Consider the following 13,864-nt stretch of genomic DNA (forward strand, 5'->3'; position numbering starts at 1 on the left):
GACAAACTGACTTCATCACTGCTTGTTAATCGTCGTAATATTCCACATTCGTAAATATATATTTCAAGCCATATTTCTGCCTTATTGATTCGACGACATGTACATGTTTACCTTTGTGACGTGTGACCGATAATTTTACCGTATTTTTTTCATATGTTGCTCCACTCATAATTCATTACCGATAGATAAGAACGCGCAAGTGCTAAAATGATGCTTTCGCTTCTGCGTGCAAGAACTCAGTGTAGAAAATATTGTTTCACTGCATTTTGTGTTCATTCCTCATACGAATCGTATATCATATTTTCATTTATATTAACCTTATAGTTTCTCGAGCTGTAACAGTTAGTCGCTAAGGAAATATTTTTCATACTGTGTGGTTTTACATTCTGATGTCTGTGTAGCAAATCACTGTGCTGTGGTGTGTTTTAAATGTTTACCATGTACCATTGTTACTATCGACTTCACTGTTTCTCCTATACTACTCACTGCTTCTTCGTGATGTTCATTTTCATAATTACTTACCGTACATGCATCATCATACTTTGCTTTCCCCACTCATACAACCATTCATTCTAAGACTTAAAACTATATAGTGTATTCTTTCTTACGTCAGCTTCGTGGCCCTTTCCTAGGTACCCTTGTAACATTAATCTTCATATTCGTCGCCGTATACCCATATAATTATTCATTAAAAATATTCCACATAAATCGCCATTTATACTCCTGTACTACCTACCGGGTTCTCACACTAGAACCACCGCACTATTTATTTCTTTCCACAAATATAAATAAACTCGTATTACTCTAATACACTTTCATTCTCTTCCTAGATTCACTCCATGCACGGTAAGTCACCACAAACGTAGATTAACTAATTAATACCTTCAATCGAATCTAATAAAACCTTTCACTCTCTCTACTTCAAAATATTATTCAGCAGTGAAATTTCATTTATTTCTCCATATCGCTTTTATAAACATACAGTACTTCCCTCAGTTCTTTTGTTTTAAGTTCATGCAATTACGTTGTGTGCGTATTGGTTGGTGTTTGTATTTACTTAGCTTATCTCCCGCGTGTTGTTCAATTCATGTTTACAGCTTTATTTTGCTGCTTATACTATAAGGTATCGTGTAATTAATAGCAGCTAACATAGGTGAGCTCTGTAATAACAAATTTGTGGATATGTATTCTCCCTGTACATTAAGCTCACTACTTCTAATGTTGTCTGTAAAGAAGTGTAGTTCTACGATATGTTATTTTATAGTTTATGCCTCAGTCACACGCACGTCTCAGTCACACGCATTTTTCTATGTTTATGTCTCATTCTACCTTTCACATCTTCTCTCGCGTATGTGTTGTATGTAAGTCGCTTAGTTCTTAAGTTATGTGCTAATCGCGTTCTTTCAAGTGTACATGTTGTTACTTCCTTTTTCAACTTGTCTTAGTCCTGTTGTATATAGTCGGATAGGTCATTTACTTCGAATACTTATACTTATTCCTAGCTATGTACATTCAATAGAATATGTTGAGTTCACAAATTTAGCGTATTCTACTCTCCTTATAGCTTACTTGCGTCCATGTGCTCATTTTCTTAAAGCTGCATATGCTTAAACTAATGATTTACCCTTAACATTAATGCTCTTTACAGTATAGTCACCGACTTAGGAATAAATGTCTCTGCTCGTTTAGTTTGTGTTGCTCATCTACGTCAGAGTAACTAGCTGATAGGTACTCTATTTCCTATTGCTCCTATTTTGTCCAGCTGGTTAGGCGGTGTGGATGCCGATTCGCTTAAATTCTAGAATGGTTTCCGTCGCGGTGCGCAGTGTGTCTTTGCGCATCGTACAGGGGACACTGAACTCAACCTTGCTTTTTGCCTACTTGGCCCCTACAATCAGCTGTTAAGCCGCTTCGTATCTAATTGTTGAAGTACGCTCTGCTTTAAGCGCGGCAACACGGCTCAGTATACCTCATCGCTCATGCCTCTCGCTTAAAGCTCGCGCGCTGTGAATTAAGTCTTAAGAAAGTACAATATCAAAATACAAGAAAAGTTTATTTTCACTAGGCTGAATCTCACTCTCTGCATGTTAGATAGTAAAAGAAGATTGAACATTCCTTATTGATTAAGCAGGATAGTAGAAGAGGGAGAGGGCACCGGAAATATAAATATTGTACCCCCTAGCTGGAGAGGAACCGAGCGCCAGTCGGTTTATTCGTCAAAGAGCGACAAACCTCCTACCTTCTTGCGTTTTACTGATGCAACAGATAAGGACAGAATGAGATTTGAATTTTCATTTAATAAATTTCCGCAAATCTTTATGTGGATACATGCCTTTTATTTTACCATTTTTTATATTTCCTATCAAGTAGCACCCCGGATGTGGCTTGTCAACAATGATATACGGACCAACATATAACAGTTGCCATTTTCTATTCAATGCCTTTAATTTCGATGATTTCGGATGCGTTCTTAGTAGTACCTCCTGTCCAATCTGGAATTCTGTTACGTTTTTCAATTTCCTGTCGTAAATTCCTTTCCTTATCTGAGCTTGCTCTTCCAATGTTATTAGCGCTCGCCGTACTTTCTCTTCTAAGATTACGTCTTTGTGCCTTAATTTAGGTATCGGTTTTGCCCATTCATCTAGCTCCATCTTTTCAAACATTAGTTCGGCCGGTGTGTGCCCTGTGGGTGTGTGTGGTAAGTGATTTACTATGTGCTGAAACGGACCCAGGTATTCTATCCATTTCCTTTGGTTCTGTGGTATATATGTGCGGATAAACCTATTAAATTCACGGAAGCACCGTTCGACGGGACTTGCTTCCGGGTGGAACTTGGATACTAAAATATGACGTATGTTTTGTGATTTAAAAATGATTTCCATTGGTCACATGTAAAATTTGAGGCGTTATCAGTTAGGACTGCCTGTGGTTTCCCGATGCGTGGTATGTAGTCTTCCAGAATTCGCCTTATAATTGGCCCTGACCTAACTGTTTTGACTGCGTACAGCTGGAGATACTTACTAAAAACATCATACAGGGTTACGATGTATTTAACTCCGCCGCGGGCTTGGGGATAAGGACCTGCGGCGTCAATAGATACAAGATCTCTTGGTTGCTTTGGTATTATTGGGTTTAGTGCGTTAAGACTGGTCCTATTCTGATGTTTGACCTTTTGACACACCGCACAGCGTCTGGTTACTTGCTCTATACGTCGCCTCATATTAGGGAAATAACAATACGTAGAAATTTTGGCGGCACACTTCAGCACTCCATAGTGCCCCCATGTGCGGTGCGTGTGTTGAATTAAGTTTTCCACGTATTCCTGAGGTATGCACACACACCACTTATCCATTCGTCGATCTCTTCTGTGAAAGAGGACGCCATTATGTATAATGTAATACTGCTCTAAACGTTCGTGTGTTCTAGCTTGCAATTTTTTCCTTACCTTGCTCCATCTCGGGTCTTCTTCCTGTAAACGTTGCATGTTTTTGCACATTTTAATATAATATGGTTTAAAAGTTCCATCCTCTATTAAAAGGACCTTGAAGTCTGATGTTTGTTCCTCTAACTCGTGGAAATCGGTAAGACCTTGAGGTAACCGTGATAGTGCATCTGCCAAAACATTCTGTTCCCCTTTTATGTACACTATCTCAAAATCAAACTCTTGGACATACAGGCACCACCTCGCTATTCTCTTATGTAACAACTTGCACGTCAGAAGAAAAGACAAGGCTTGATGATCACAGTAAACTTTGGTATGTTTTCCCCAAAGGTAATATTGAAATTTACGAAACGCCCAAACTACTGCTAATGCTTCTAGCTCAGTTACGGAATAAGATCTTTCACATTCTGTGAGGGTTCTACTGGCAAAACTGATTACATTGACTTCTTCCTTACCATCCTTTGTTATTATTTGAAACAGGCACGCACCGAGCCCCTGATAACTAGCATCGGTGCTTAAACAAAAATCCAATTCCATATTTGGGTGTTTCAGGATAGGCGCGTTAATCAGCGCCTGCTTAATCTGCTGAAAATCATTTTCACATTCTTTAGTCCACAACCAACTGTGGTTTTTACGCAGTAAGTTTAATAGTGAACTACTGTTCAATAATTGTTGTGGCAGGAACTTCCTGAAAAACGAGGCCATACCTAGAAAACCTTTTAATTGTTTCTTAGTATAGGGTGTTGGGAAATTCCGTATCGCATCTAGTTTACTGGGGTCAGGTAGAAGTCCTACTGGTGAAATAATGTGCCCTAAGAATTTTACTTTTTCCTTTCCGAATTCAGACTTTTTAAAGTTAACTGTGACATTGTATTCATCAAATTTTTGCAAAATCCTTTCCAAAATACTTACATGTTCATCCCATGTTTGAGTTGCAATTAATAAATCATCAACGTAGAGTGTAACCTGGCTAAGCAGTTCCGGTCCAAGAACCCTGTCTAATGCTTCAATAAAGACACCAGCGCTCACATTTAATCCGAAAGGCAGCACCCTAAATTGGTAGCTCCTCCCGGCATTTATGAAAGCTGTATACTTTCTACTCTCTTCATGTAATAAAATTTGCCAGTACGAAGCTTTCAAATCAAGGGATGTTAAATACTTAACGCCATGGAACTTTAATAACTGCTCTTCTAGATTCTCTGGCCTTGTTCTTAGAGGAACGATGATTTTGTTTATTTCCCTCGCGTCTAACACCAACCGCACCGTTCCGTCAGTTTTACCAACTGCGAGAATCGGACTGCAGTAAGGTGAGTGCGATGTTTCAATAACCCTCCAACTAATCATGCGCTCTATTTCCTCTCTTACTGCCTCTTTCTTTGCCCAAGGGGTGCCATAAGACGTTCTACAATAAGTTTCATGCGGGTATACTTCCATTTTATATTCATATCCCTTAATAACACTAGGTTGTTTACGAAAAATGTTATGATATTTGAAGAGTAATTTTGTCAGTTCACTTCGCTGTTCATTGTTAAGACAAGTGGATTTATTTATTTTACTGTCTACTATTTGCTCATCGAGGATCTCCCTACCAGAGTCATCAAGTTCCATCTCCTTTACCACTATGGGTTGAGGGTAGACAAATTTAACATTAATGTCTGGTATCGGCCTAACCAGATTTGTCATTGTAGTTCTTATTAAGTCCATAGTCAGCGTGCGCTCCCCTACATGAAACTGGCATTCCCCGCTGCCAATATCTATTTTTATCCCATATCTTCTGAACACCTCCATACCAAGCATACAGTTCACTATAAGTTTGTCTACCAACAAGAAAGTACACTGCAAAATTACGCCACATATGCTAATGGGTATGCTGGCCTGTAATTTTATAACTTTAGATTTACTTCCCGTCGCCGTTACGATCTTACAGTTCTCTACAGGTAGTGTGGGAACATTTACTTCCCTCGCTATCTCTTTGAACAAGCTAGTAGACATCAGGCTTGTCGACGCGCCAGTATCCAAAACAACTAGTACATCTACGTTTCCCACCTTTACCTTTATTATTGCTTGAATAATTTCACTTACCTTGCGTGTTGTTTCTTTCTCTTCGATAAACAAGTCTTCTTTCATTTCTGCGCCCTTATCATACCTTAAAAATAGATTCCGGATATGCTGTATGTGTAGGTTTGTTTCAGTGTCTGCTTCCTCCTTTCCGTTCCTGTTCGCTTTAGTGTTTAAGTCTCTCATATTAGTACTGTGGCACACTGACAGTTCATTACCTTCTTCCTCTAGTCACGCTCGATTATTATTTCCTGGGGCCGGTAAAGGTATTGTTTCATTTTCTGCCGTCACTTCTACTATGTTTACTGTATGTTCGCGTGCTCGCCAGTTCGTCTCCCGGTTGTTTCGATTTGACTGTACGGGCTGCCTGTTATCTCTCGGATCCCTGTGTTGCATATTCCGTTCCTGGTAATTTGCATTTCCTTGTCGCCCATTGTCGAAGTTTTCCCTCGAGTTTCTATTGTCTCTGCCATTACCGTACCTATACGGCTGATATTTAGTTTCGTACGACCCTCGGCCACTCTGTGGCTGGTAGGTAGACCGATTGTACGGATTTCCGTTGTGGCGCGGCGGTACATATGGATGCCATTCATTCATACGCACACGACCATTATAATTTCCAAAGCCGTTGCCGTTACCGTAGTTCTTCCCGTTTGGGTTGTGCTCATTACCGTTACGATAACTAGGTGTGGCTTGCCCATCCTCATGAATCAGATCTATTGAGTCGAGCACTGAAAGAAAATACTCCAGATCATATTCGGGAACAGTTATTAATTTTTCCCTAACATTTGCAGGTAACTTGTTCTTTAAGATTTTCAGTACATCGACATGAGATATCGGATTATTCCAGTAACGGGTCTTGTTTAGGTATTTTTCAAAATAGCTTCTTAGCCCCCCGAATTTTGAATGATATGGTACTGGGTTAAATACCTCTCGTCTTAACCTCTCCTGGATAGCTGTTGACCAGTATTTATCTAAAAATGCATTCTCAAACTGCTCATATGTCTCGCAAAGTTCTGACATCTCCGTAGCCCACAAAAGGGCATCACCCTCGGTGTGTCCTACTACATATTTAATTTTTTGAGCTTCTGTCCAAGTCCTGGGCAGTACGTTTCTAAAGGCTCGGACAAACACCACTGGGTGCGTTCGCTTTTTCTCATTTGAGAATACGGGAAACTGTCGATGTTTTATTAAGCTCTCATCCATTAACAACGCTGTCCAGCACGGCGGAACAGCATTTCCCTGCGGTGATGGTATATTTGTTTCAGCAAAGTTTTGCCCGCTGCTCGCGTCGCGCGTCGACATGCGGTCGCGCGGCGTGGGTTGGGCATTGTTGTCCGCGCCACTGATTCCTCCCATTGGCGGATGGCTGTTAATCGCTCCGCTTACCGCCCCAGGCGATGATATTACCGTACTTTGTTTGTTAACTATTTCGTCTCTTAACCGTTGTTCTAACTGCCTGATATCATGTTCTACGCGTTTTAAGAGTTCTTCTTCCTTGTCCCCCATTACTTCCTTTACTGCTTCCACATAGGTACGCTGTTCACGTACGCATTTTTCTGCGAACGTTGTATTGTCGTCGTTTGCATTGCTCTTTACCGATTCATAAAGGTGCACAATGTCTGTGTTGATCCTCTTGTTTTCTAACTTAAGTAATCCTACCTCCAATGTGATTTTTTCTACATTTTCTGGCAAGTCGTTACAGAAAGAATGTAGTTTCGCTACTTCTGATTGTACATTGTCTAAGTTGACCTGCGTATTCTTTTGCATTGCCTGTAAATTCTCTTGGGTTTCTCTAATTCCGGATAGCTCCTGTCGATACGTGTGTGTTAGTGTTTCAAATTTTTCGCCCACTATGCCTTTTAATTTCTCACCCATATCGTGAACCGAAATTTGTACTTGTTCATTAATTTTACTATCCACCTCCATGGAGATTTGTGAAATCTGCTGTGTGAACTTCGTGTCCAGACTATTGAGTTCTGTGCGCAAATTTTTTACGTCGTCCGAAATGTGTGTCATGTTTGTATTAACCTTCTCGATCTCGGACTTCACTGTGGTCATGTCTGCTTTCATGTTAGTCATGTCTGCTTGTATCGTTTGTAAACTTGACATTTTAGTCTCTAATCCCGACATTTTTGAATTTATGTCTGCTTTCATTGCATTCATGCTTGTTTGTATGGATTCTGTTAAGGCTCGAAATAAGGCTTGCATATCTTCCGTATTCACTTCCGGCCTACGCCTGTCAACATCTGCGTCCGTACTACGCGTACTGCTCTCATTTAAAATATTCTCTGGCCTCGAGGTGCCATTAGTTACGTCTACTGTAATTAACGTATTGCTTGTAATTAAATGTTCTGTATTCACGGGCGTCGAATGCAACAATGGCATGTCGCGCCCAGCATCCAAATAATCACCGTTAAACAGTTCCAAACCACTCATTGTTGCATTTTGCAAATGAACATCCACTACATTCGCATTATGATTTTCGAATGACATTTCCTTATTGTTTTGACCCTCCATTATAGAAATCCTTATACCACTGCAGTTATCAAAATAAAAATTTTCTTTTTTAAGATTTTACTTCCGCGCTACTTCTCACGCGAGAAAAAAAAATGCATATACAGTTGTATGTAATTATAGTCTCAGCTATTCTTTAGTCAATATACTTTCTATACTAATAAAGAAATGTCATTATCTCCACTTGACTACAATAGCGTTAATATCTGAAGCTTTAGGTTCTGGAATTTAGGAAATAGGTGGATGGATTTTCTAATAGGTCTACTGGGAACGCATTCTCTATATGCATTGCGCAGTCCTACCTGATTGTTGTCTTGTAAATCGTACTTCCTCTATTGTGCTTTGTTGTGTGCTCTCGGTACTGTCGCCTTTTTTCCTTCTAATTTATTTATTATTTCCTTTTTATAGCATTTCTTCAGTACCACATCATCGTCTCCGTCACATCATCAGCGTACATGGAACATAAAGAAATCGTTAACATACATGTATATTCATTTTCCTAACAATACTAGTACTCACAGTTTTGCCCACTGCGTATCGTGCCTGTCACCTGTCGCCACTTTATAGTATAATAAAATAATGAAATAGATGATAATAATATGCGTGGCTTCTTAAAATGTATTGAATTAATGAGATTAATTTTTCGGCGTGAATGACAAGCACAATAAGCTGAGCTGTGCCTGGAAATAAGTCCGTATTAGTTCATATTATTTTGCAGGGCGGAGTAGTTTCTTTCTCCGCTGTAGATTTGTGCTTACCATTCTTTATAATACTATGTTTGGTCGCCGCGTTCACCTTTGAAGTCTTGACCGTGTTCCTATTAAGCTTATCGGATCTTCGTAATTTTCCAAAGTACACAGGTGGGCTTCAGTGGTTGTAATTATTGCACTATTTGAAATAACAACTCACACGACCTTTCTGTTAATAAAACAATACTGTATTTTTCTGAACGGTGCACATATAAAATCCACACTCCTCACTTATTCATAGCGACCCCAAAATGGCGGTCTACAATTACTCGCTAAAATATTGACGTGCTTCTCACTCTTTCACTAGCCGAGCGCGAATCCCTCCTTGCTCCTACCGGTACCAGAAAAAATCCTCTGTTTAATAACAACTGAAAGTCAAAAAATACATGACGGTAGGCATAGGCTCTATGATGGGCTACCGCTTCATCTTGTCTCTTTGCCTTTAAGAAAGACGAAAACATAAAGAAAATTCAAAAGGTTTATCACACTTGTTAGAATCTTGTACATTTTTGATTTTGTTGGAGTTAAGTCTGCTTTTGAAACCCCTGTACCTAAAACCCTATTTTCCTCATTGCAAAATGTTTCAGATAAGAATGCGTACTCACTATCTGCAGATTCATTTTGAGGGGAGATAAAAAATTTAAGAGGTGCATCACTCAATGAATTACTCTGGTCAGCACAACTAGTGCTAGGTAATTCTCTAACACCAGTTTCACCTCTGGTATTGGCACCAGTATAATAAAGATTTTCCATGGTACCACTAGTGCTTGGTAAGTCTAATTCACTATTAACACCAGTTTCACCTGATCCACTTCTGGTACAAACACCTACATGAGAACTACTTGCCACAGCACAACAAAGGCTTTGTAGTTCATTAACACCAGTTTCACTTCTGGTATTAGCAGTTGTAAAATGAACAGTTCCCATAGCACCACTAGTGCTTGGTAGACCCAATTCACTATTAACAACAGTGTCACCTGATTCACAACGGATTTTGGCAATTTCGCAAGGAACACCTGTCACATGTTTTGGAAACACACCCCTGTTTAGCCTATGCCTACTTTTATTCATAAAATCTTCTTCGAAAAAATGATCTTCACAAACAAAATAAGAAGCACAATTCGCATCTGGTGACAGTTTACAAACACTCATCCACTTTAGAAGCAACTCTTGAGGTTGGTTTGGAAACCTGTAGAAATGCTTGTTGCAAATTTCCTCCGTTGAACCCACGTAATAGCCAGATGAACAGCCGGGGAACTTGCAAGATTATTTCAATGTCAATCTCTTGTGTTGAATATTCTGAAAAAAAACATAAACATCTCCCTTAAATAAAACTACTACAGACATATCAAAGTTATTTAAACAAACAAATGGATACCACACTGCGTAATTCATGATAGAAGAGAATACATTTCATTTATAGGCTACGAGATTATTTAATGAAAAAATAAATGTCTTACCTTACAATTAATTGTGGACATTTTTCAGCAGGAAATTTCTTCAGTTTCACGGTGAGCTTTATGAATTTAAAGTAAAAAATCTGTTTATAATGAAAATGAGTAGTATGTAAATATGAAACAAATACAAAGATGACTGTAACCAAGGACCACAGGCTTCAGTGCAGAGCAAGACGATAGAATATTTCAAAACAACCACCACTGGAGTTCAGGCAGCTCTCATTGGTCAATTCCAGCTTCGTTTGACCCCTAGCACCTCTAGTGGTCTGGAATGGAACTACATGGCTTGTTGCCTCTTCGCCCATATAGCTTTCACCCCTGTGGTTTCCCCTTGCTTTCAGCCATTTGCAGTACCAGCACAGCAAGGCCGTTTTGGTTAGTGTTACAAGGCCAGATCAGTCAATCATCCAAACTGTTGCCCCTGCAACTACTGAAAAGGCTGCTGCCCCTCTTCAGGAACCACACATTTGTCTGGCCTCTCAACAGATACCCCTCCGTTATGGTTGCACCTATGGTAACGGCTATCTGTATCACTGAGGCATGCAAGCCTCCCCACCAATGGCAAGGTCCATGTTTCATATTTTTAACAATTACAATATCAGAAGTCATAACAAAAATCAGGAGAATGGCGGGGGGGGGGGGGGGGGGGGGGTAGTAAAATCATGACGTGTTGTTGCTTGCTGAGTGTGGTCACTTTTTATATTGTACATATTGTATAATGTTGTGCTGAGTTAACAAAGTTGATAAAGAGAAAATAAGAAGTAAATTGTATAACAACACAAAATATTCTGACAAATAAAATTACTCTATTTTTTATTACATTACAAGTTTTGCTAGTTTATTTGATGTGCCTGTTATCTTACATCGGTGCCAGTTAACTCTTTTAATGTGAAAGAATTCCAAAGGATGGAGTTTTAAAATGCAGATATTTATATTACAGTTTTGTTCTTATAAACAGTTTCTCTACGCAGTTCCAAAAATTTGAAACTGCTTCTCATTTTACCATAACATCTTACATGGAATAAATAAAACAATATTTTACACTGATACAGCACAGAATTTCTCTACAGTCCTTCGTTGTCCTCTTGTTCCAAAATAGATTTGAAGGAGAATGGCGTAAAAAGGTAGCCAGTACCTGTATAAAATTTGCTCATAAACTCCACCCTGTAACAAAAGAAGATTGTAGGTATTTACATCTGAGTTAAAATTTCATAAAGTAGGTGAACTAAAATAATAGGCAACAATTGGATACTGGTACTTCATGTAAAATTAAGAGGAATGATGTACAGTAATGGTCCTGGAAACTATTAGTTCCCAAGCTGTATAGTAAAGAACTGGCAGACAATTTTTTTGCAGATGATTCAGTTACCTGTTGTGAGAAACTATCTGAAAACAGCTGCACAGGTATCCATTCAGATCTTGATAAGATTTTAAAGAGGTGGAAAGCTTGTTTTAAATGTTCAGAAATGAAAAATTGTGCACTTCACAACACACATAAAAGAAGTATCCTGTGACTACAACTAGAATCAACCGACATACAAATATGTGGGCGCAACAATATTTACATAAATGAAATGGAACAGTCATATTGGAGCAGTCATAGATAAGGCAGATTTTAGTGCATTGGCAGGATACTGGGAAAATGCAGTCAATCTACATCTACATCATACTCCACAAGCCAGCTAATGGTGTGTGGCCGAGGATTGTCGGTAAGCATCTGTATTGGCTCATTGTGGTCATTACATGAGATGTACGAGGGAAATCCCAAAAGTAAGGTCTCCTATTTTTTTATAAGTACATAGACCTGTTTATTTCTACAATGGTTTACATCAGTTTACAGCTTGAACGTTTAGCTATTTTTCAACACAATCAACATTTCTGTCGATGTGTTTTTGTAGACGCTTTGGCAGTTTTTGTATGCCCATGTCATACCAGCTCACCACCAGCTCTGCGGCTTTGGCAAAGAAGGATGCCGCCACTGGCGTGATTGGTCTCAGGTGTAAAGTGGTATGCCCAAGTTTCATCACCCATGACAATTGAGTCCAGAAAGTTGTCCTGTTCGGCTGCAAGGCAGTGAAGAAATGCACGGGAAGCATCAATTCATTGCCACATGTGGTCTCAGGTCAGCATACATGGCACCCATCTTGCGCACACCTTCCGGTAGTTCAAGGTTTCTGTTAAAATTCTGTGAGTGGTGCTTCGGGAAACCTCAGGAACCAATGTGCAGAGATCATCCAGTGTGATCCACTGATCTTCACACATGCTTTGCTCAACCTACAACACTGTCTCCTCAGAAACTGATGGTCTCCCACTCCTTTGTTCATCATGAATTTTGGTCTAATAGGGATCCCAGATAGATGAAGAATACTCAAGAATCGGGCAAACAAGTGCCTTGAAAGCCATTTCTTTCTTGTGTGAGTTACATTTCCTTAAGGTTCTCAGTGGTTAGCACACTGGACTCGCATTTGGGAGGATGACGGTTCAATCCCGTCTCTGGCCATCCTGATTTAGGTTTTCCGTGATTTCCCTAAATCGCTTCAGGCAAATGCCGGGATGGTTCCTTTGAAAGGGCACGGCCGATTTCCTTCCCCATCCTTCCCTCACACGCGCTTGCGCTCCGTCTCTAATGACCTTGTTGTCGACGGGACGTTAAACACTAATCTCCTCCTCCTCCTCCTTAAGGTTCTTCCAATGAATCTGAGTCTTGTGTCTGCTTTTCCCACTATCTGTTTTGTATGATCATTCCACTTAAGGTCACTCTGGATAGTTACGCCTAGATATTTTATGTCAGATGCTGTCTCCAGCTGTTTGTCATCAATAGTGTAGTGGATTTCTTTTCCTATGTATGCGCAATATGATACATTTATTTACAGTATGTGCCAACTGACAGAGTATGCGCCATTCATCAATTCCCTACAGGTCATTCAGCAAATTCTTACTATCTTCTGGCATTACTACTTTAGTATAAACAACTGCATCATGTGCAAATAGCCTCGAAGAGCATCCTACAAAGGACTGTGCATGGCATCTTATAATACTGCTCAAGTATGTGGGGTCCATACCAAACAGGACTAACAGGGGGACACAGAATGTATGGGAAGAAGGATTATATGAATGGTCACAGGTTTGTGTGACTCAAAGCAAAATGTCAGAAAACTGTTAAAAAACCTGAATGGGAAGATTCTTAAAGATAGATATTAATTATCCTTTGAAAGCCCACTTAAAAAAATTGGGAATCAGTATTAAGTGAAGAACCTTGATAAAGTCTTCACCCCCTTTGTATTGCTCCCCTACATACTGTGAAGACAAAGGTAGACTAATTACAGCATGTGCAAAGTCATTAAAGCTTTCATTCTTCCTGTACATCATATGACACTGGATTAGGAAGAAATGTTAACATGTAATCCAATTACATATCCCCTGCTACACACTACACAGTAATTTGCTGAGAATGAATGTAGATGTAGATGTGTTGGAATACGCTAGGCACAGTATATGTTGTCTCAAATCCTTTCACAAACCACAGTAGCTGTTTTATTATTGATAGGTGCTACATCAGCTATCAGAAATAATCCATTAGAAGGAATTCCAATGATTTAAATCAAATGGGGATGGAGTCCACAGAATTTCCCTCTTCAACC

At 39.5% G+C, this 13,864-nt stretch overlaps 1 protein-coding gene across 3 annotated transcripts in view; it reads right to left on the minus strand.

The window, feature by feature from the left end:
* Positions 1-10,931: 10,931 nt before the first annotated feature.
* Positions 10,932-13,864, minus strand: part of LOC126191506 (V-type proton ATPase 116 kDa subunit a 1-like) — a 278,558-nt gene continuing 275,625 nt past the window's right edge. For all 3 annotated transcript variants that reach the window (XM_049932400.1, XM_049932399.1, XM_049932401.1), the window contains exon 16: positions 10,932-11,387. In XM_049932400.1, coding sequence (XP_049788357.1) covers positions 11,288-11,387 — 100 coding nt within the window. In that variant the 3' untranslated portion in view covers positions 10,932-11,287. The remainder of the gene's footprint in view (positions 11,388-13,864) is intronic.

Source organism: Schistocerca cancellata, chromosome 6 (genome assembly GCF_023864275.1).
Source record: "Schistocerca cancellata isolate TAMUIC-IGC-003103 chromosome 6, iqSchCanc2.1, whole genome shotgun sequence".
NCBI lineage: Eukaryota > Metazoa > Arthropoda > Insecta > Orthoptera > Acrididae > Schistocerca > Schistocerca cancellata.